Below are 24688 nucleotides of genomic sequence, written 5' to 3' on the forward strand. Positions count from 1 at the left end.
TATACAGAGATGCGGTATATACAGAGATGAGGTATATACAGAGATGCGGTATATACAGAGATGCGGTATATACAGAGATGTGGTATATACAGAGATGAGGTATATACAGAAATGCGGTATATACAGAGATGAGGTATATACAGAGATGCGGTATATACAGAGATGTGGTATATACAGAGATGTGGTATATACAGAGATGAGGTATATACAGAAATGTGGTATATACAGATATGCGGTATATACAGAGATGCGTCTATAATACAGGGAGCTGCAGGTTTACAGCAGATGTGGCACAAACAGGGGGTTTAAAGGTTTGTAAAGGATTAGAAAAATATGTCTTGTTTTTAGTTTTTAGTTTTTTTACATCCTGTCCATCACCTAGATTATTTCATGTTAGACTGATTCTCACATCAACAAAACTGCCAGCCAATCACAAGAGGCATCTCACACTCTCAAGCCAATCACAAGAGGCGTCTCACACTCTCAAGCCAATCACAAGAGGCGTCTCACACTCTCAAGCCAATCACAAGAGGCGTCTCACACTCACAAGCCAATCACAAGAGGCGTCTCACACTCACAAGCCAATCACAAGAGGCGTCTCACACTCACAAGCCAATCACAAGAGGCGTCTCACACTCACAAGCCAATCACAAGAGGCGTCTCACACTCACAAGCCAATCACAAGAGGCGTCTCACACTCACAAGCCAATCACAAGAGGCGTCTCACACTCACAAGCCAATCACCAGACACTACTCACACTCACAAGCCAATCACAAGAGGCGTCTCACACTCACAAGCCAATCACAAGAGGCATCTCACACTCACAAGCCAATCACAAGAGGCGTCTCACACTCACAAGCCAATCACAAGAGGCGTCGCACACTCACAAGCCAATCACAAGAGGCGTCTCACACTCACAAGCCAATCACAAGAGGCGTCTCACACTCACAAGCCAATCACAAGAGGCGTCTCACACTCACAAGCCAATCACAAGAGGTGTCTCACACTCACAAGCCAATCACAAGAGGTGTCTCACACTCACAAGCCAATCACAAGAGGCGTCTCACACTCACAAGCCAATCACAAGAGGCGTCTCACACTCACAAGCCAATCACAAGAGGCGTCTCACACTCACAAGCCAATCACAAGAGGCGTCTCACACTCACAAGCCAATCACCAGACACTACTCACACTCACAAGCCAATCACCAGACACTACTCACACTCACAAGCCAATCACCAGACACTACTCACACTCACAAGCCAATCACCAGACACTACTCACACGCCAATCACCAGACACTACTCATACTCACAAGCCAATCACCAGAAGCTTCTCACACTCACGAGCCAATCACCAGACACTACTCATACTCACAAGCCAATCACCAGACACTACTCACACTCACAAGCCAATCACAAGAGGCGTCTCACACTCACGAGCCAATCACAAGAGGCGTCTCACACTCACGAGCCAATCACCAGACACTACTCACACTCACAAGCCAATCACCAGACACTACTCACACTTATAAGCCAATCACCAGACACTACTCATACTCACAAGCCAATCACCAGACACTACTCACACTCACAAGCCAATCACCAGACACTACTCATACTCACAAGCCAATCACCAGAAGCTTCTCACACTCATAAGCCAATCACCAGACACTACTCATACTCACAAGCCAATCACGAGACACTACTCACACTCACAAGCCAATCACCAGACACTACTCATACTCACAAGCCAATCACCAGACACTACTCATACTCACAAGCCAATCACCAGACACTACTCATACTCACAAGCCAATCAAAAGACACTACTCACACTCACAAGAGGCATCTCACACTCACAAGCCAATCACAAGAGGCGTCTCACACTCACAAGCCAATCACAAGAGGCGTCGCACACTCACAAGCCAATCACAAGAGGCGTCTCACACTCACAAGCCAATCACAAGAGGCGTCTCACACTCACAAGCCAATCACAAGAGGCGTCTCACACTCACAAGCCAATCACAAGAGGTGTCTCACACTCACAAGCCAATCACAAGAGGCGTCTCACACTCACAAGCCAATCACAAGAGGCGTCTCACACTCACAAGCCAATCACAAGAGGCGTCTCACACTCACAAGCCAATCACAAGAGGCGTCTCACACTCACAAGCCAATCACAAGAGGCGTCTCACACTCACAAGCCAATCACCAGACACTACTCACACTCACAAGCCAATCACCAGACACTACTCACACTCACAAGCCAATCACCAGACACTACTCACACTCACAAGCTAATCACCAGACACTACTCATACTCACAAGCCAATCACCAGAAGCTTCTCACACTCACGAGCCAATCACCAGACACTACTCATACTCACAAGCCAATCACCAGACACTACTCACACTCACAAGCCAATCACAAGAGGCGTCTCACACTCACGAGCCAATCACAAGAGGCGTTTCACACTCACGAGCCAATCACCAGACACTACTCACACTCACAAGCCAATCACCAGACACTACTCACACTCACAAGCCAATCACCAGACACTACTCATACTCACAAGCCAATCACCAGACACTACTCACACTCACGAGCCAATGACCAGACACTACTCACACTCACAAGCCAATCACCAGACACTACTCACACTCACAAGCCAATCACCAGACACTACTCACACTCACAAGCCAATCACAAGAGGCGTCTCACACTCACGAGCCAATCACCAGACACTACTCACACTCACGAGCCAATCACCAGACACTATTCACACTCACAAGCCAATCACCAGACACTACTCAAACTCACAAGCCAATCACCAGACACTACTCAAACTCACAAGCCAATCACAAGAGGCGTCTCACACTCACAAGCCAATCACCAGACACTACTCACACTCACAAGCCAATCACCAGACACTACTCATACTCACGAGCCAATCACAAGAGGCGTCTCACACTCACAAGCCAATCACAAGACACTACTCAAACTCACAAGCCAATCACCAGACACTACTCATACTCACAAGCCAATCACCAGACACTACTCACACTCACAAGCCAATCACAAGAGACATCTCACAATCACGAGCCAATCACCAGACACTACTCATATTCACAAACCAATCACCAGACACTACTCACACTCACGAGCCAATCACCAGACACTACTCACACTCACAAGCCAATCACCAGACACTACTCCCACTCACAAGCCAATCACCAGACACTACTCATACTCACAAGCCAATCACCAGACACTACTCACACTCACGAGCCAATCACCAGACACTACTCACACTCACGAGCCAATCACCAGACACTACTCACACTCACGAGCCAATCACCAGACACTACTCACACTCACAAGCCAATCACCAGACACTACTCCCACTCACAAGCCAATCACCAGACACTACTCATACTCACAAGCCAATCACCAGACACTACTCACACTCACGAGCCAATCACCAGACACTACTCCCACTCACAAGCCAATCAAAAGACACTACTCACACTCACAAGCCAATCACCAGACACTACTCATACTCACAAGCCAATCACCAGACACTACTCATACTCACAAGTCAATCACCAGAAGCTTCTCACACTCATAAGCCAATCACCAGACACTACTCATACTCACAAGCCAATCACCAGACACTACTCACACTCACAAGCCCATCACCAGACACTACTCATACTCACAAGCCAATCACCAGAAGCTTCTCACACTCATAAGCCAATCACCAGACACTACTCACACTCACAAGCCAATCACCAGACACTACTCATACTCACAAGCCAATCAGCAGACACTACTCACACTCACAAGCCAATCACAAGAAACATCTCACAATCACGAGCCAATCAACAGACACTACTCATATTCACAAACCAATCACCAGACACTACTCACACTCACGAGCCAATCACCAGACACTACTCACACTCACAAGCCAATCACCAGACACTACTCACACTCACAAGCCAATCACCAGACACTACTCACACTCACGAGCCAATCACCAGACACTACTCACACTCACAAGCCAATCAAAAGACACTACTCACACTCACAAGCCAATCACCAGACACTACTCATACTCACAAGCCAATCACCAGACACTACTCATACTCACAAGCCAATCACCAGAAGCTTCTCACACTCATAAGCCAATCACCAGACACTACTCATACTCACAAGCCAATCACCAGACGCTACTCACACTCACAAGCCAATCACCAGACACTACTCATACTCACAAGCCAATCACCAGAAGCTTCTCACACTCATAAGCCAATCACCAGACACTACTCATACTCACAAGCCAATCACCAGACACTACTCACACTCACAAGCCAATCACCAGACACTACTCACACTCACAAGCCAATCACAAGAAACATCTTACAATCACGAGCCAATCACCAGACACTACTCATATTCACAAACCAATCACCAGACACTACTCACACTCACGAGCCAATCACCAGACACTACTCACACTCACAAGCCAATCACCAGACACTACTCACACTCACAAGCCAATCACCAGACACTACTCACACTCACGAGCCAATCACCAGACACTACTCACACTCACAAGCCAATCAAAAGACACTACTCACACTCACAAGCCAATCACCAGACACTACTCATACTCACAAGCCAATCACCAGACACTACTCATACTCACAAGCCAATCACCAGACACTACTCATACTCACAAGCCAATCAAAAGACACTACTCACACTCACAAGCCAATCAAAAGACACTACTCACACTCACAAGCCAATCAAAAGACACTACTCACACTCACAAGCCAATCAAAAGACACTACTCACACTCACAAGCCAATCACCAGACACTACTCATACTCACAAGCCAATCACCAGACACTACTCATACTCACAAGCCAATCACCAGAAGCTTCTCACACTCATAAGCCAATCACCAGACACTACTCATACTCACAAGCCAATCACCAGACACTACTCACACTCACAAGCCAATCACCAGACACTACTCATACTCACAAGCCAATCACCAGAAGCTTCTCACACTCATAAGTCATTCACCAGACACTACTCATACTCACAAGCCAATCACGAGACACTACTCACACTCACAAGCCAATCACCAGACACTACTCATACTCACAAGCCAATCACCAGACACTACTCATACTCACAAGCCAATCACCAGACACTACTCATACTCACAAGCCAATCAAAAGACACTACTCACACTCACAAGCCAATCAAAAGACACTACTCACACTCACAAGCCAATCACCAGAAGCTTCTCACACTCATAAGCCAATCACCAGACACTACTCATACTCATAAGCCAATCACCAGACACTACTCATACTCACGAGCCAATCACCAGACACTACTCATACTCATAAGCCAATCACCAGACACTACTCATACTCACGAGCCAATCACCAGACACTACTCATACTCACAAGCCAATCACCAGAAGCTTCTCACACTCACAAGCCAATCATATCAAATGTTTTGCTGATCACTTCCTTACTTTACATTTTTTTTTTTTTAATATTGTAACATTTTCTTATATATATATATTGTAGCTGTGGGCGTGTCAGGAGAGGAGGATGGCGGAAGTCACTGCTATGTCCTGGGTTCTCTAAATACTCATCATGGCCAGACGGAGGCGCAGACAGCACTGGTGAAAAGAAAAGCTCACACGGTGTGGGAAGAGGCCTTACTGTTTCCTTTGAAGGAGGAGGACAGAGCCGAGGCCACACTCACACTCACCCTGAGAAACTGCGATCGCTTCTCGCGCCATCTATTGGCTGGAGAAATCACCCTGAGCCTGGCTAACATTGGCATTCCATTTGGCACAGCACGATGGGTGGACCTCAGGGCCCCCGAAAAGGTGGAGAAAGCTTCAGATGTTTGTTTCTGTGAAATATCGCGATAATCACGATGGCTGACAATAGTGATGTCACAGAAGGTTGGGTTATATAAGGAGAACTAGTGATGTCACAGAGAGAGGAGGTTATATAAGGAGAACTAGTGATGTCACAGAGAGAGGAGGTTATATAAGGAGAACTAGTGATGTCACAGAGAGAGGAGGTTATATAAGGAGAACTAGTGATGTCACAGGGAGAGGAGGTTATATAAGGAGAACTAGTGATGTCACAGGGAGAGGAGGTTATATAAGGAGAACTAGTGATATCACAGGGAGAGGAGGTTATATAAGGAGAACTAGTGATGTCACAGGGAGAGGAGGTTATATAAGGAGAACTAGTGATGTCACAGGGAGAGGAGGTTATATAAGAAGAACTAGTGATGTCACAGGGAGAGGAGGTTATATAAGGAGAACTAGTGATATCACAGGGAGAGGAGGTTATATAAGGAGAACTAGTGATGTCACAGGGAGAGGAGGTTATATAAGGAGAACTAGTGATGTCACAGGGAGAGGAGGTTATATAAGGAGAACTAGTGATGTCACAGGGAGAGGAGGTTATATAAGGAGAACTAGTGATGTCACAGAGAGAGGGGGTTATATAAGGAGAACTAGTGATGTCACAGGGAGAGGAGGTTATATAAGGAGAACTAGTGATGTCACAGGGAGAGGAGGTTATATAAGGAGAACTAGTGATGTCACAGGGAGAGGAGGTTATATAAGGAGAACTAGTGATGTCACAGGGAGAGGAGGTTATATAAGGAGAACTAGTGATGTCATAGAGAGAGGAGGTTATATAAGGAGAACTAGTGATGTCACAGGAAGAGGAGGTTATATAAGGAGAACTAGTGATGTCACAGAGAGAGGAGGTTACATAAGGAGAACTAGTGATGTCACAGAGAGAGGAGGTTATATAAGGAGAACTAGTGATGTCACAGAGAGAGGAGGTTATATAAGGAGAACTAGTGATGTCACAGAGAGAGGAGGTTATATAAGGAGAACTAGTGATGTCACAGAGAGAGGGGGTTATTTAAGGAGAACTAGTGATGTCACAGAGAGAGGAGGTTATATAAGGAGAACTAGTGATGTCACAGAAGGTTGGGTTATATAAGGAGAACTAGTGATGTCACAGAGAGAGGAGGTTATATAAGGAGAACTAGTGATGTCACAGAGAGAGGAGGTTATATAAGGAGAACTAGTGATGTCACAGAGAGAGGAGGTTATATAAGGAGGACTAGTGATGTCACAGAGAGAGAGGCTAATATAAGGAGAACTAGTGATGTCACAGAAGGTTGGGTTATATAAGGAGGACTAGTGATGTCACAGAGAGAGGAGGTTATATAAGGAGGACTAGTGATGTCACAGAGAGAGGAGGTTATATAAGGAGGACTAGTGATGTCACAGAGAGAGGAGGTTATATAAGGAGGACTAGTTATGTCACAGAGAGAGGGGGTTATATAAGGAGGACTAGTGATGTCACAGAGAGAGGAGGTTATATAAGGAGGACTAGTGATGTCACAGAGAGAGAGGCTAATATAAGGAGAACTAGTGATGTCACAGAGAGAAGGGGTTAAATAAGGAGGACTAGTGATATCACAGAGAGAAGGGGTTATATAAGGAGAACTAGTGATGTCACAGAGAGAAGGGGTTATATAAGGAGAACTAGTGATGTCACAGAGAGAGGAGGTTATATAAGGAGAACTAGTGATGTCACAGAGAGAGGAGGTTATATAAGGAGAACTAGTGATGTCACAGAGAGAGGGGGTTATATAAGTAGGACTAGTGATGTCACAGAGAGAAGAGGTTATATAAGGAGAACTAGTGATGTCACAGAGAAGAGGTTATATAAGGAGGACTAGTGATGTCACAGAGAGGGGGTTATATAAGGAGGACTAGTGATGTCACAGAGAGAGAGGAGGTTATATAAGGAGAACTAGTGATGTCACAGAAGGTTGGGATATATAAGGAGAACAAGTGATGTCACAGAGAGAGAAGGTTATATAAGGAGAACTAGTGATGTCACAGAGAGAGGAGGTTATATAAGGAGGACTAGTGATGTCACAGAGAGAGAGGAGGTTATATAAGGAGAACTAGTGATGTCACAGAGAGAGGAGGTTATATAAGGAGAACTAGTGATGTCACAGAGAGAGGAGGTTATATAAGGAGAACTAGTGATGTCACAGAGAGAGGAGGTTATATAAGGAGGACTAGAGATGTCACAGAGAGAGGAGGTTATATAAGGAGAACTAGTGATGTCACAGAGAGAGAAGGTTATATAAGGAGAACTAGTGATGTCACAGAGAGAGGAGGTTATATAAGGAGGACTATATAAGAGATTATATAAGGAGAACTAGTGATGTCACAGAGAGGAGGTTATATAAGGAGAACTAGTGATGTCACAGAGAGAGGGGGTTATATAAGGAGAACTAGTGATGTCACAGAGAGAGGAGGTTATATAAGGAGAACTAGTGATGTCACAGAGAGAGGAGGTTATATAAGGAGAACTAGTGATGTCATAGAGAGAAGAGGTTATAAAAGGAGAACTAGTGATGTCACAGAGAGAGGAGGTTATATAAGGAGGACTAGTGATGTCACAGAGAGAGGGGGTTATATAAGGAGGACTAGTGATGTCACAGAGAGAGGAGGTTATATAAGGAGAACTAGTGATGTCACAGAGAGAGAAGGTTATATAAGGAGAACTAGTGATGTCACAGAGAGAGGAGGTTATATAAGGAGAACTAGTGATGTCACAGAGAGAGGATGTTATATAAGGAGAACTAGTGATGTCACAGATAGAGGAGGTTATATAAGGAGAAAAAGTGATGTCACAGAGAGAGGAGGTTATATAAGGAGGACTAGTGATGTCACAGAGAGAGGAGGTTATATAAGGAGAACTAGTGATGTCACAGAGAGAGGAGGTTATATAAGAAGAACTAGTGATGTCACAGGGAGAGGAGTTTATATAAGGAGAACTAGTGATGTCACAGAGAGAGGAGGTTATATAAGGAGGACTAGTGATGTCACAGAGAGAGGAGGTTATATAAGTGGAACTAGTGATGTCACAGAGAGAGGAGGTTATATAAGGAGAACTAGTGATGTCACAGAGAGAGGAGGTTATATAAGGAGAATTAGTGATGTCACAGGGAGAGGAGTTTATATAAGGAGGACTAGTGATGTCACAGAGAGGGGGTTATATAAGGAGGACTAGTGATGACATAGAGAGAGGAGGTTATATAAGGAGGACTAGTGATGTCACAGAGAGAGGAGGTTATATAAGGAAGACTAGTGATGTCACAGAGAGAGAAGGGGTTAAATAAGGAGAACTAGTGATGTCACAGAGAGGAGGTTAGATAAGGAGAACTAGTGATGTCACAGAAAGAGGAGGTTACATAAGGAGAACTAGTGATGTCACAGAGAGAGGAGGTTATATAAGGAGAACTAGTGATGTCACAGAGAGAGAAGGTTATATAAGGAGAACTAGTGATGTCACAGAGAGAGGAGGTTATATAAGGAGAACTAGTGATGTCACAGAGAGAGGCGGTTATATAAGGAGAACTAGTGATGTCACAGAGAGAGGAGGTTACATAAGGAGAACTAGTGATGTCACAGAGAGAGGAAGTTATAGAAGGAGAACTAGTGATGTCACAGAGAGAGGAGGTTATATAAGGAGGACCAGTGATGTCACAGAGAAAGAGGAGGTTATATAAGGAGAACTAGTGATGTCACAGGGAGAGAGGGTTATATAAGGAGAACTAGTGATGTCACAGAGAGAGGAGGTTATATAAGGAGAACTAGTGATGTCACAGAGAGAGGAGGTTATATAAGAAGGACTAGTGATGTCACAGAAAGAGGAGGTTATATAAGGAGGACTAGTGATGTCACAGAAGGTTGGGTTATATAAGGAGAACTAGTGATGTCACAGAGAGAGGAGGTTATACAAGGAGAACTAGTGATGTCACAGAGAGAGGAGGTTAGATAAGGAGAACTAGTGATGTCACAGAGAGAGGAGGTTTTATGAGGAGAACTAGTGATGTCACAGAGAGAGGAGGTTATATAAGGAGGACTAGTGATGTCACAGAGAGAGGAGTTTATATAAGGAGAACTAGTGATGTCACAGAGAGAGGAGGTTATATAAGGAGAACTAGTGATGTCACAGGGAGAGGAGGTTATATAAGGAGAACTAGTGATGTCACAGAGAGAGAAGGTTAGATAAGGAGGACTAGTGATGTCACAGAGAGAGGAGGTTATATAAGGAGGACTAGTGATGTCACAGAGAGAGGAGGTTATATAAGGAGGACTAGTGATGTCACAGAAGGTTGGGTTATCTAAGGAGGACTAGTGATGTCACAGAGAGGGGGGTTATATAAGGAGAACTAGTGATGTCACAGAGAGAGGAGGTTATATAAGGAGGACTAGTGATGTCACAGAGAGAGAAGGTTATATAAGGAGGACTAGTGAGGTCACAGAGAGAGAAGGTTATATAAGGAGGACTAGTGATGTCACAGGGAGAGGAGGTTATATGAGAAGGACTAGTGATGTCACAGGGAGAGGAGGTTATATGAGGAGGACTAGTGATGTCACAGAAGGTTGGGTTATATAAGGAGGACTAGTTATGTCACAGAAGGTTGGGTTATATAAGGAGGACTAGTGATGTGACAGAGAGAGGAGGTTATATAAGGAGGACTAGTGATGTCACAGAGAGAGGAGGTTATATAAGGAGGACTAGTGATGTCACAGAAGGTTGGGTTATCTAAGGATGACTACTGATGTGACAGAGAGAGGGGGATGTATAAGGAGGACTAGTGATGTCACAATGAGGGCGTGGTTATCTGATAAAGACTTGTTATGTCATAGAATGAGGGTGGGGTTATCTGAGGACTGGTGATACCACAAAGTAAGGAGGACTGATGATGTCACAGTAAGGGCGGGGTTATCTCATAAAGACTTGTTATGTCATAAAATGAGGGGTGGGATTATCTGCGGACTGGTGACACTACATACGTGGAACTGGTAATACCACAAAGTGTGAGGGTGATGTTATCTAAGAAGGACTGGTGATGTCACAGTGAGGGCGTGGTTATCTGAGAAAGACTTGTGATGGTGATGTCACAGTGAGGGCGTGGTTATCTGATAAAGACTTGTTATGTCATAAAATGAGGGGTGGGGTTATCTGAGGACTGGTGACCCCACAGAGTAAGGGGGGCTGGTGATGTCACAGTGACGGCGTGGTTATCTGATAAAGACTTGTTATGTCATAAAATGAGGGGTGGGGTTATCTGAGGACTGGTGACACAACAGAGTAAGGGGGGCTGGTGATGTCACAGTGAGGGCGTGGTTATCTGATAAAGACTTATTATGTCATAAAATGAGGGGTGGGGTTATCTGAGGACTGGTGACCCCACAGAGTAAGGGGGGCTAGTGATGTCACAGTGAGGGCGTGGTTATCTGAGAAAGGTGTGTTATGTCATAGAATAAGGGGTGGGATTTTAGAGTTAGGGGAGGTTTATCTTAGCAGGAGAGGTAATGTCAGAATGATGGGTAAAAAAATATTTAAGAAAGGCTGGTGATCTCAGGACTTGGTTTACCTAAGGACTAGTGATGTCACAGAGTGGGACTGTTGAGGTCACCAAATGAGAGGGTGGGGCTATCTAAGTATGATGTCACAGAGGGAGGCCATGGTTATCTGATAAAAGACTGGTCATGTGACAGAATTAAGGTTGAGTTTACCTGAGGAGTACTGGGGTTATTTGAGGAGGTCCTGTATGGTGATGTCATAGCGTGGGCTGGAGGGATAATGACAACATCACTGTTCGCTTTTACCATCAAATTCGATTGACTTGACTGTAATGTACTGCTGTAAAGATAGGATGGAAAGTTCCACTAAACTGGCCCACTATAGCAGCGTTTACTAACCAGGGTGCCTCCAGCTGTTGCAAAACTACAACTCCCAGCATGCCCGGACAGCCTTCGGCATGCTGGGAGTTGTAGTTTTGCAACAGCTGGAGGTACACTGGTTGGGATACGCTGCATTATAGCCTCATAGCAGTGTTTTATTCTGGAAATCTGTCCTCCTAGCTACGAGATCTGCCAGATCGCAAAACCCAGCTCTGCTACATCTGTGTATATTAAAATTAATAACAACAATAATACTAATGATAATTAATAATAACAATAACACATATCAGAAAAATAGTTTGCATGACTCCAACAGATCATCTCCCAGGCAATAAAGCGAAAAAACGAAATAAAAGACATTAAAAAAAAAGGGGGTATTTCAAGAAAAAAAACTATTTATTTTTAAGATCAACTGGCTCCGGAAAGTTATACAAATTTGTAAATTACTTCTATTAAAAAAAATATCTTAATCCTTCCAATAGTTATCAGCTGCTGAAGTTGAGTTGTTCTTTTCTGTCTGCCAACAGTGCTCTCTGCTGACACCTCTGCTTGTCTCGGGAACTGCACAGAATAGAAGAGGTGTGCTATGGGGATTGACTTCCTACTCTGGACAGCTCCCGAGGCAGGTGTCATCAGAGAGCACGTAGACAGAAAAGAACAACTCAACTTCTGCAGCTGATAAGTACTGAAAGGATTAAGATTATTTTTTTTTTTTTATAGAAGTAATTTACAAATCTGTTTAACATTCTGGAGCCAGTTGAGATATATATATATATATATATATATATATATATATATATATATATATAAAGTTTTTTCGTTTCTGGAATACCCCTTTAAAAATAAATAATAAGCAAATTATGAGTCACATCATCCTGCATGCGATCTGCGGCGGCTCCTGAGTGCATGTCCTAGTTTACAGCCGCCGGCGTCACGTGAGATCTCCTGGAGAAGTCCTTCAGCGCAGATCATTACTGAATCACTAGTGCAGGGAGGAGGGGGGATGAAGACTTTCTATATTTAGCATTGCTCATATGTTCCCCACCACCTTAATATCCTCCTGGTGTCAGGGAATTCACCGAGACTGGAGAGAAATTTCCAGATGGGTTTTGTGCACCGAGATGAGAGGAGATACTTATATACGCTTATTTCCATCTATATGGACATTTTGGGGGTCTTTTTTTTGGGGGGGAGGGGTTGTAGTGATACTTACGTTAAAATAATTGAGTTCCTAATTTTTGATTTTTACTAGAGGACACTCAAGGTCAGCCTTAGGTTGTGTCGGGTTGTTTGCAATATGGATTGATGCAGTCCGTAAAATAATACAATACAATCATAGAGTGCCCATATAATAGTCATACGAGGGGGAGATTTAGGGTATGTTCACACTGCGGAATCCCCGCGGAATCCCGCGAGTAAAAGTCCGCACAGTGAACGGTAGCATCTCTGTGAATGGGTCTTCCGCGAGACCCGTTCACACTGCTGAAATTGTTTCGCGCAAAGAAAGAACATGTTCATTCGTGGCGCGGAAGTCCGTTAATGGTGACGGCGTAGTGCCGCGCGGTCCTACCACCGCCGCCGGCTGCCAGGCTGAATCTCCGCTCGCTGAATTCTGCGAGCGGAGATTCCCTTCACACTCCGTAGTGTGAACATACCCTTATCAAAACCCGTCCAGAGGAAAAGTTGCCGAGTTGCCCATAGCAACCAATCAGATCGCTTCTTTCAGTTTTCAAAAGGCCTCTGCAAAATGAAAGTAGCTGTCTGATTGGTTGCTATGGGCAACTCAGCAACTTTTCCTCTGGACGGGTTTTGATAAATCTCCCCCCTTAGGGTAAAAATTATAGTCATATGGGGGAGATTTATCAAAACCTGTGCAAAGGAAAAGTTGCCCATTTGCCCATAGCAACCAATCAGATCGCTACTTTCATTTTGCAGAGGCCTTGTTAAAAATGAAAGAAGCGATCTGATTGGTTGCTATGGGCAACTCAGCAACTGGGCAACTTTTCCTCTTGACAGGTTTTGATACATCTCCCCCACGGTGCCAAAATAATAGTCATATGATATAGCATACAAATAATAGTCATACAGTGTATAAACAATAGTTATACAATGTACAGTATATATAATAGTCATACAGTGCCAAAAAAAAAAAAAATTTCATACAGGGGGAGATTTATCAAAACCTGTGTAGAGGAAGAGTGGTGCAGTTGCCCATAGCAACCAATCAGATTGCATCTTTCATTTTTCACAGGCCTCTTTAAAAATGAAAGAAGCAATCTGATTGGTTGCTATGGGCAACTGCACTACTCTTCCTCTACACAGGTTTTGATAAATCTCCCCCACAGTGTATAAACAATAGTTATACAATGTACAGTATATATAATAGTCATACAGGGGGAGATTTATCGAAAAGTTGCTGAGTTGCCCATAGCAACCAATCAGATCGCTTCTTTCATTTTTCAGAGGCCTTTAGGCCTCTGAAAAATGAAAGAATCGATCTGATTGGTTGCTATGGGCAACTTTAGGCCTGTGAAAAATGAAAGAATCGATCTGATTGGTTGCTATGGGCAACTTTAGGCCTGTGAAAAATGAAAGAAGTGATCTGATTGGTTGCTATGGGCAACTCAGCAACTTTTCCTCTGGACGGGTTTTCATAAATTTCCCCCACAGTGTATAAAAAATTGTCATACAGTGCCCAAATAATAGTCCTACAGTGTTCAAATAATATTTATAGAGTGTACAAATAATAGTCCTACAGTGTTCAATTAATAGTTATACAGCGCCCAAATTATAGTCATTATGGTTGTGCCTATTATACAACCATACGGTGCCCGAATAATACAGTTATACAGTGAATAAATGATATAGTCAAACACTGCCCAAATAATACAATTATACAGTGCCCAAATATAACACTGTCCACATAATTTAATCACACAGTGCACATATAATACAGTGCTCAAATAACAGTCATACAATGTCAAATAAGTGAATAAATAATGCAACAGTGTAACAGTGCCCAGGTAATACTACCATACACTGCTCAAATCATACAGTGAATAAATAGCATAACCATACAGTGCCCAAATAATACAGTCATACAGTGCCCATAGCCCAACTATACAGTGCCCAAATAATACAGGCATACAATGCCCATAGCACAACTATACAGTGCCCGAATAATAGTCATACAGTGCCCAAATAATAGTCATACAGTGCCCATAGCACAACTATACAGTGCCCAAATAATACAGTCATACAGTGCCCATAGCACAACTATACAGTGCCCAAATAATACAGTCATACAGTGCCCATAGCACAACTATACAGTGCCCAAATAATAGTCATACAGTGCCCATAGCACAACTATACAGTGCCCAAATAATACAGTCATACAGTGCCCATAGCATAACCATACAGTGCCCAAATAATACAGTCATGCAGTGCCCATAGCATAACCATACAGTGCCCAAATAATATGTTTTTAAAGTGCCCGTAACTGAACCATACAGTGTACAAATAATACGGTCATACAGTGCCCAAATAATACAGTCATACAGTGCCCATAGCATAACCAGCCCATAACTGAACCATACAGTGTACAAATAATACGGTCATACAGCGCCCATAACTGAACCGTACAGTGCCCAAATAATACAGTCATACAGTGCCCATAGCACAACCATACAGTGCCCAAATAATATGGTCATACAGTGCCCATAACTCAACCATACAGTGCCTAAATAATATGTTCATACAGTGCCCATAACTGAACCGTACAGTGCCCAAATAATATGGTCATACAGTGCCCATAACTGAACCATACAGTGCACAAATAATATGGTCATACAGTGCCCAAATAATATGGTCATACAGTGCCCATAGAACAACCATATAGTGCCCAAATAATACGGCCATACAGTCCCCATAACTGAACCAGACAGTGCACAAATAATACGGTCATACAAGGCCCAAATAATACAGTCATACAGTGCCCATAGCATAACCAGCCCATAACTGAACCATACAGTGTACAAATAATACAGTCATACAGTGCCCATAGCATAACCAGCCCATAACTGAACCGTACAGTGCCCAAATAATATAGTCATACAGTGCCCATAGCACAATCATACAGTGCCCAATACAGTGCCCATAACTGAACCATACAGTGCACAAATAATACGGTCATACAGTGCCCAAATAATATGGTCATACAGTGCCCATAGAACAACCATATAGTGCCCAAATAATACGGCCATACAGTGCCCATAACTGAACCAGACAGTGCACAAATAATACGGTCATACAGTGCCCATAACTCAACCATGCAGTGCCTAAATAATACGGTCATACAGTGGCAAAATAATATAGTCATACAATGTCCAAATAATATTATCAAATAGGTCAAGATAACGCGATTGTACCGTGTCCAAATAACACAGTCATACAATGCCAAATATTACAATGAAACAGGACCCATAATACAACCATACAGTGCCTAAATAATACAATTATACAGTGCCAAGATAATACAATGTACAGTGCCCAAGTATTACAATGGCCAAATAATGTAATCATACAGTGCTCAAATAGTAGTAATTGTCATACAGTGAATAAATAATACAATCAAACAGTGCCCAAACAATACGATTATACAGTAAATAAATAATGCAATCAAACAGTGCTCAGGTAATACTACCATACAGGGTCCAAATCATACAGTGAGTAAATAATACAATCAAACAGTGCCCAAATAATGCAACCATATAGTGCCCAAATAATACAGTCATACGGTGGTGAAGTACAATGTCCAAATAATACAAAGAAACAGTGCCAAGATAACACGATTGTTAGTGTTGCTCGCGAATATTCGCAATGCGAATATTATTCGCGAATATCGCATATTCGCGAATTCGCGAATTTCACGAATATAGCGCTATATATTCGTAATTACGAATATTCGTTTTTTTTTTTTTTTTTTTTTCTTCACAGTACACATCACAGTGATCATCCCTCTCTGCTTCCAGCTTGTGTGGTGTAAAGAAGGCTGTAATACCACTGTATGAGACTGGCGTGCGAAAATGCGCATATGCGAAAATCAGTATATGTTAATTTTCGCATATGCGAATTTTCACATATACTAATTTTCGCATACACGTATTTTCGCATATGCGAAAATAGAACGAGAATATAACGAATATGCGAATATTCGCGAATATATGACGAATATTCGTCCATATATTCGCGAATATTCGCGAATTCGAATATGGCCTATGCCGCTCAACACTAACGATTGTATAGTGTCCAAATAATGCAATCATGTGGTGCCCAAATAATACCAACATGCTTTGCCAAGATAATGCAATCATGAATATCCAAATAATACAATCACACAGTGCTTAAAGGGGTACTCCGGTGGAAAACATATATTTTTTTTTTTTTTTTTAATCAACTGGTGCCAGAAAGTTAAACAGATATGTATATGACTTCTATTTAAAAATCTTTATCCTTCCAGCACTTTTTAGCAGCTGTATGTTACAGAGGAAATTATTTGCTTTTCAAATTTCTTTTTTGTCTTGTCCACAGTGCTCTCTGCTGACACCTTATGCCCGTATCAAGAACTGCCCAGAGCAGGAGAAAATCCTCATAGCAAACCTATGCTGCTCTGGACAATTCCTGACACGAGGTGTCAGCAGAGAGCACTGTGGACAAGACAAAAAAGAAATGAAAAAAGCAAAGAATCTCCTCTGTAGCATACAGCTGCTAATAAGTACTGGAAGGATAAAGATTTTTATTTTTTTTTTTTTTTTAAGTCATTTACAAATCTGTTTAACTTTCTGGCACCAGTTCATTTAAAGGGGTACTCCCGTGGAAAACTTTTTTTTTAAGTCAACTGGTGCCAGAAAGTTAAACAGATTTGTAAATTACTTCTATTAAAAAATCTTAATCCTTCCAGTGCTTATTAGCTGCTGAATACTACAGAAGAAATTGTTTTCTTTTTGGAACACAGAGCTCTCTCCTGACATCACGAGCACAGTGCTCTCTGCTGACATTTCTGTCCATTTTAAGAACTGTCCAGAGTAGGAGAAAATCCCCATAGCAAACATATGCTGCTCTGGACAGTTCCTAAAATGGACAGAGGTGTCAGCAGAGAGCACTGTGCTTGTGATGTCTGCAGAGAGCTCTGTGTTCCAAAAAGAAAACCATTTCCTCTGTAGTATTCAGCAGATAATAAGCACTGGAAGTATTAAGATTTTTTTTAAAGAAGTAATTTACAAATCTGTTTAACGTTCTGGCACCAGTTGATTAAAAAAAAAAAAGTTTTTCATCGGAGTACCCCTTTAAACAACAGAGCCACAAAGTGTATAAATAATACAAGCATGAAGAACTAAGATAATGCCATCATACAGTGCCCAAATAATACAACCATACAATGCTCACTTAACAGTTATATATTTAATAAATAATACAATCATATATTGTAAATAAATAATACAATCATATATTGTAAATAAATAATACAATCATATACTGTAAATAAAAAATACAATCATATATTGTAAATAAATAATACAATCATATATTGTAAATAAATAGTACAATCATATATTGTAAATAAATAATACAATCATATATTGCAAATAAATAATACAATCATATATTGTAAATAAATAGTACAATCATATATTGTAAATAAATAATACAATCATATATTGTAAATAAATAATACAATCATATATTGCTAAAATAACAATTACAGTAAATAAATAATACAATCATATATTGTAAATAAATAATACAATCATATATTGTAAATAAATAATACAATCATATATTGTAAATAAATAATACAATCATATATTGTAAATAAATAATACAATCATATATTGTAAATAAATAATGCAATCATATATTGTAAATAAATAATACAATCCTATATTGTAAATAAATAATACAATCATATATTGCTAAAAAAAAAACAATTACAGTAAATAAATAATACAAATATAGTACCGTCATACAGTGTACAAACAATTCAAGCAGTGGCAAGATAATACAACTATACCCTGCCATAATAATACAACCATACACTGCCAATTTAGTCTTATAGTGCTAAAAAAAAAAAAAAAATATGCAGTCACACAGTACTCAAATAATGCCGCCATCCAGTGTACCAATAATACAATCATACAGAGCCAATATAATACAATCATATAGTGCCCAAGTAAGGCAACCAAGCATTATACAAATAATACAATCCATATAGAGCCTTTATACGGTTTAGTGGAGTTTTGGAGTCATTATTTTATTTATTATTTATTAATTTATTTAGAATATTTGTAGCTATGTCATAAATACAGTAAAGTGGTTATAGCGTATGTTGTCGTCCTCAGGATGCAGACTCGTACGGTGAAGTCCTCCTGTCTATGAGTTATCTCCCGGCTGCCAATCGCCTCATTGTGGTGCTGATAAAAGCCCGAAATATACATTCTGATCCAAACAACGACCTCATGGGCAAAGGTATGTGATCTGTGGACAATATCGGGCCATACTATGATACCTTTAAGTTGGGGATGTTCAAAGGTGAAAAAAAAACACTATGTTTAGGAAGTGGCTGCAATACCAGACAAAGCCTGTGAACAAGAGTGGCGCTGTTTCACCCCAAAAAATAAATAAATAGGTCCTGTTCTAAGTAAAGGGGTTTTCCAGCCTAATAATAATAATTCATGGTCTATCCACAAGATAAGGGATAAGTGTCTGGGGGGGGGGAGGTGCCAGACCACCGGGACACCCCACGATCTCTAAATCGGGAGCCCGTCACTCAGAGATAGTACATGCTGTGTTCCATTTACTTCTATGGGAGTGCTGAAGCTACCTGACTACAGCGCTCAAGTGTCTTCGGCGCTCCCATACACCATGCGCTCTCTGCGAGAGCCGGGGCCCCCTTCTGGAGATTGTAGGGATCCTAGTGGTGGGACAAACTCCAACCCCCCCCCCCCCCCCACTGCGATCAGTTATCCTGTAGAGAGGGGATAAGATATTTTTCACTGGACAACCCCTTTAATAATGAAAAAAAAAAAAATGAGAGAGAGAGAGAGAGAGAATTCTTGCTGCATGCAGTCACCACTAGGTGGAGCAAAATGTACCCAAATTCTACATCAAGCATATAGCAGTGCCAAATAAGTGCCAGTGTTAGTAGTAGAGTTTTTAGTGTAGTATTGGAGTCAAGAACAGGGGTATCCTAATAAGGGTATGTTCACACCTACTCTACATGCTGCAGATTTTATGCTATCGAAGTCAATATAGGGCAAGCTGAATAATGCATAAAATACACAGTATGTCTGGACATACCTTAAATCAGTGTTTCCCGACCAGGGTGCCTCCAGCCTTTGGCTGTCCGGGCATGCTGGGAGTTGTAGTTTTGCAACAGCTGGAGGCACCGTGCTTGGGAAACACTGCCCTAACTCATCAATTCCCAGCTTTAAATACACTGTATTTTGGTGCAGTGCATTGTGGGAGCTCAGGTGAAGGCTGCATAGATAGATCTAAGCTTTTGGGGCACATCTGTAAAAGTAGTCTCCAGATATAAGGACAAATAGATTCAGGGACTTTGCAGATAATGTTATACATATGGGATATTAAAGGGGTACTCCAGAGGGGGAAAACATTTCAAATCAACTGGTGCCATCCTTCCAATACTTATCAGCTGCTGTATGCCTTAGAGGAAGTCATGTAGTCTTTTCAGTCAGACACAGTGCTCTCTGCTGCCACCTCTGTCCGTGTTAGGAACTGTCCAGAGCAGGAGAGCTTGGCTATGGGGATTTTCTCCTGCTCTGGACATTTCCTGACATGGACAGAGGTGGCAGCAGAGTTCATTGTGTCTGACTGAAAAGACTACATGACTTCCTCTGTAGTGTACAGCAGGTGATAAGTACTGGAAGGATTAACATTTTTTAATTGACAAATCTGTATAACTTTCTGTGACCAATTGATTCGAAAAATTGTTTCTTTTTCTCCAGAGTACCCCTTTAAAGGGGTACCCCAGTGGAAAAAATGTTTTCATACCAACTGGCTCCAGAAAGTTAAACAGATTTGTAAATTACTTCTATTGAAAAATCTTAATCCTTCCAGTACTTATCAGCTGCTGTATACTCCAGAGTAAATTGTGTAGTTCTTTCCAGCCTGACCACAGTGCTCTCTGCTGACACCTCTGTCTGTGTCAGGAACTGTCCAGAGCAGGATCAAATTCCCATAGCAAACCTCTCCTGCTCTGGACAGTTCCTGACCAGTTTTGAGCACGAATATTCATAATGCGAATTTTTATTTTATACGCAATTTCGCGAATATTTAGAATATAGTGCTATATATTCGTAATGACAAATATTCTTTTTTTTGTGTTTTTTTCACATGCAAATTTTAATGGTAATTTTATGCAAAAAAGAAAGTGAACGAACATAGCAAATATGCGAATTTCGCGAACATGGGACGAAGAATCGTCAATATATTCACGAAATATCGCAAATTCGAATATGGCCCCTGCCGCTCATCACTATTCCTGACATCGACGGAAGTGTCAGCCGAGAGCACTGTGGTCAGACTGGAAAGAACTACACAACTTCCTCTGTAGTATTCAGCAGCTAATAAGTACTGGAAGGATTAAGATTTTTTTTATAGAAGCAAATTACAAATAACTTTCTGGGACCGGTTGATTTGAAAAAAAAATAATGAAAAAATAGTTTTCTACCGGGGTAGATATATATATATATATATATGTATACTGGCTCCAGAGCGTTAAACAGATTTTTAAATTACTTCTATTAAAAAATCTTAATCCTTTCAATAATTATCAGCTGCTGAAGTTGAGTTGATCTTTTCTGTCTGGCAACAGTGCTCTCTGCTGACACCTCTGTCTGTCTCGGGAACTGCACAGAGTAGAAGAGGTTTGCTATTGGGCATTTGCTTCTAAACTGGGCGGTTCCTGAGACACGTGTCATCAGAGAGCACTTTGACAGAAAAGAACAACTCAACTTCAGCAGCTCATAAGTACTGAAAGGATTAAGATTTTTTAATAGAAGTAATTTACAAATCGGTTTCACTTTCTGGAGCCAGTTTATATATATATAAAAACATTTTTTTTTTTCCTGGATAACCCCTTTAAGTCCCCATACTTACCTGTGTCTCTTTGTTAGATCTGTACGTGAAGGTCACTCTGCTGCACCAGATGCAGAAGCTCAAGAGGAAGCAAAGCAAAAGGGCGAAACACAAAATCAACCCTGTCTGGAATGAGATGATCATGTTTGAGGTTCCTCCCGAAATCCTGGGAGAGGTCAGAGTAGAGATGGAGATGCTCAGTCAAGAACCTTCCGGAGGACCTAGTGGTACCCTGGGCTCCTGTTATCTGGGGTCAGATCGGACTGGCGCAGGAAAGAATCACTGGCAAGAAATGATAAGTAATCCCAGGAGACAAATAGCAATGTGGCACCGTTTGCTCCCGTGAGAACCATCCTCAACCAGCACCAAATCATATGTGGACCAGGTCCTGTCATGGTGTCATCTCATCTGGTCATTCCTGGACCCTCAAAGCACTTTCTTAAAGGGGTACTCCCCTTAGTTCCGAACTTTGAGCGCAGGCTGCAGGGGTCGTCAAGTCACGGCCATGCCCCTTGTGATGTCATGTCACACCCCCCTCAACGCAAGCCTATGGGAGGGGGCGTGACTGACGTCACGCCCCCTCACATAGACTTGCATTGAGGGGGTGTGGCATGGCCATTATGTCAAGACCCCCCACGAAATGTTCCGAACACTGGGGCAGTGCAGTACCCCTTTAAAGGGGTACTCCGGCGCTAAGACATCTTATCCCCTATCCAAAAGAAATGGGGATAAGATGCCTGATCGTGGGGGTCCCGCTGCTGGGGACCCCCGTTATCTTCCACGCCACACCTCATTAGAATCACGCCCCCCTCCCATAGGCTTGCATTGCGGGGGCGGAGCCGTGACGTCACAATGCTCCGTCCCCGTGATCGCCAGTAATCGGACCCAGAGCGAGCACGCTATGGAGGCTGATTCTAATGGGGTGCAGCGTGGAAAATCACGGGGGTCTCCAGCGGCGAGACCCCCGCAATCAGGCATCTTATCCCCTATCCTTCGGATAGGGGATAAGATGTCTTTGCGCCGGATTACCCCTTTAAAGGAGTACTCCCCTGGAAAAAAAAAATATTTCAATCAACTGGTGCCAGAGAGTTAAACAGATTTGTAAATTACTTCTATTTAAAAATCTTAATCCTTCCAGTACTAATCAGCAGCTGTATGATCCACAGGAAGTTCTTTTCCTTTTCAATTTCCTTTCTGTCTGACCACAGCGCTCTCTGCCTACATTTCTGTTCATTTTAGGAACTGTCCAGAGTAGGAGCAAATCCCCATAGCAAACTTCTCCTGTCTCCAGACAGTTCCTAAAATGGACAGAGGTGTCAGCAGAGAGCCCTGTGGTCAGACAGAAAAGGAAATTCCAAAAAAAAATAAATAACTTCCTGTGGAGCAAATAGAAGCTGATAAGTACTAGAAGGATTAAGATTTTTTATTAGAAGTAATTTACAAATCTGTTTAACATTCTGGCACCAGTTGATTTAAAAAAAAAAAAAAAAAAAGCTTTCCAGGGGAGTACCCCTTTAAGTCCCATCACTGTTTATATATATGGAGAAATTCATGGACTTGTAGTATATGATGCCAAAAGCGAAGAACAGAGTCATCAGAGTGGTTTCTGTTGTTTAAAACATAATAATGTATCATTTTTAGCAGCCTCGGCTCCTGAGGTCAGGGTTGGTGAAAGGAATTTTGACTACACAGGCAAAGAAGCAATTCGGTGCCCCCAACAGACCCCACCACAATCACTTGCCTCTCCCCTAAGCACGACGGCGATACAGTCCCAATGCCCGTCCAAAGTAAAGTGTCCAATTCTCCTACCAGTGAGTGGTTGAGAATTCTGATTTTTCCACCCCCCTACCAGCTTGGCGCCCTAAAGCAGCTGCTTAAGCTGCCTAATGGAAGCACCGGCCCTGCCTAAGGTCAGTGGGCAACAGACCCATAGTAAGCCTCCTGTTGTGACTTAAAGGGGTTATCCAGGGGAAAACTTTTTTTTATATATCAACTGGCTCCAGAAAGTTAAACAGATTTGTAAATTACTTCTATTAAAAAATCTTAATCCTTTCAGTACTTATGAGCTGCTGAAGTTGAGTTGTTCTTTTCTGTCTAAGTGCTCTCTGATGACACCAGTCTCGGGAAACGCCCAGTTTAGAAGCAAATCCCCATAGCAAACCTCTTCTACTCTGTGCAGTTCCCGAGACAAGCAGAGATGTCAGCAGAGAGCACTGTTGCCAGACAGAAAACAACAACTCAACTTCAGCAGCTGATAATTATTGAAAGGATTAAGATTTTTTAATAGAAGTAATTTACAAATCTGTTTAACTTTCTGGAGCCAGTTGATATAAAGAAAAAAAAAGTTTTTTTCCTGGAATAGCCCTTTAACAAGGGTAGAGCATGTTTATTAGGCCTAATGAGTGCGGACACTAGTCCTAATTTTTATGCTGACCCCATAGCTAAACATTATAACTGTTCCTTGTGGGAGGAGCCATAGGATTACATTACAGCTCTATTCTTGGTCTTATTGTGGGCACTCTCTATACTAGGTAAATACATGATGGGGGTTCTGAATTTATATCCTCCAACCAGAACCATTTACATTTGGATACATTTCCAATATTTAAAAATTGTATCAACATCATCTTAAAATACATAAATAAATAAACAAAAACAAATCACAAAATGTTATCCCTGAA

General features: G+C 41.9%; 1 protein-coding gene across 1 annotated transcript in view; it reads left to right on the forward strand.

Annotated features, from left to right (window-relative positions):
• Positions 1-23080, forward strand: part of LOC130311748 (synaptotagmin-13-like) — a 40692-nt gene extending 17612 nt beyond the window's left edge. The window contains exons 4-6 of the mRNA XM_056552515.1: positions 5617-5924; positions 19250-19376; positions 22046-23080. Of these exons, the coding sequence (XP_056408490.1) occupies positions 5617-5924; positions 19250-19376; positions 22046-22353 (743 nt within the window). The 3' untranslated portion in view covers positions 22354-23080. The remainder of the gene's footprint in view (positions 1-5616; positions 5925-19249; positions 19377-22045) is intronic.
• Positions 23081-24688: the final 1608 nt, after the last annotated feature.

This window comes from Hyla sarda, unplaced genomic scaffold (assembly GCF_029499605.1).
Source record: "Hyla sarda isolate aHylSar1 unplaced genomic scaffold, aHylSar1.hap1 scaffold_1664, whole genome shotgun sequence".
Taxonomy (NCBI): domain Eukaryota; kingdom Metazoa; phylum Chordata; class Amphibia; order Anura; family Hylidae; genus Hyla; species Hyla sarda.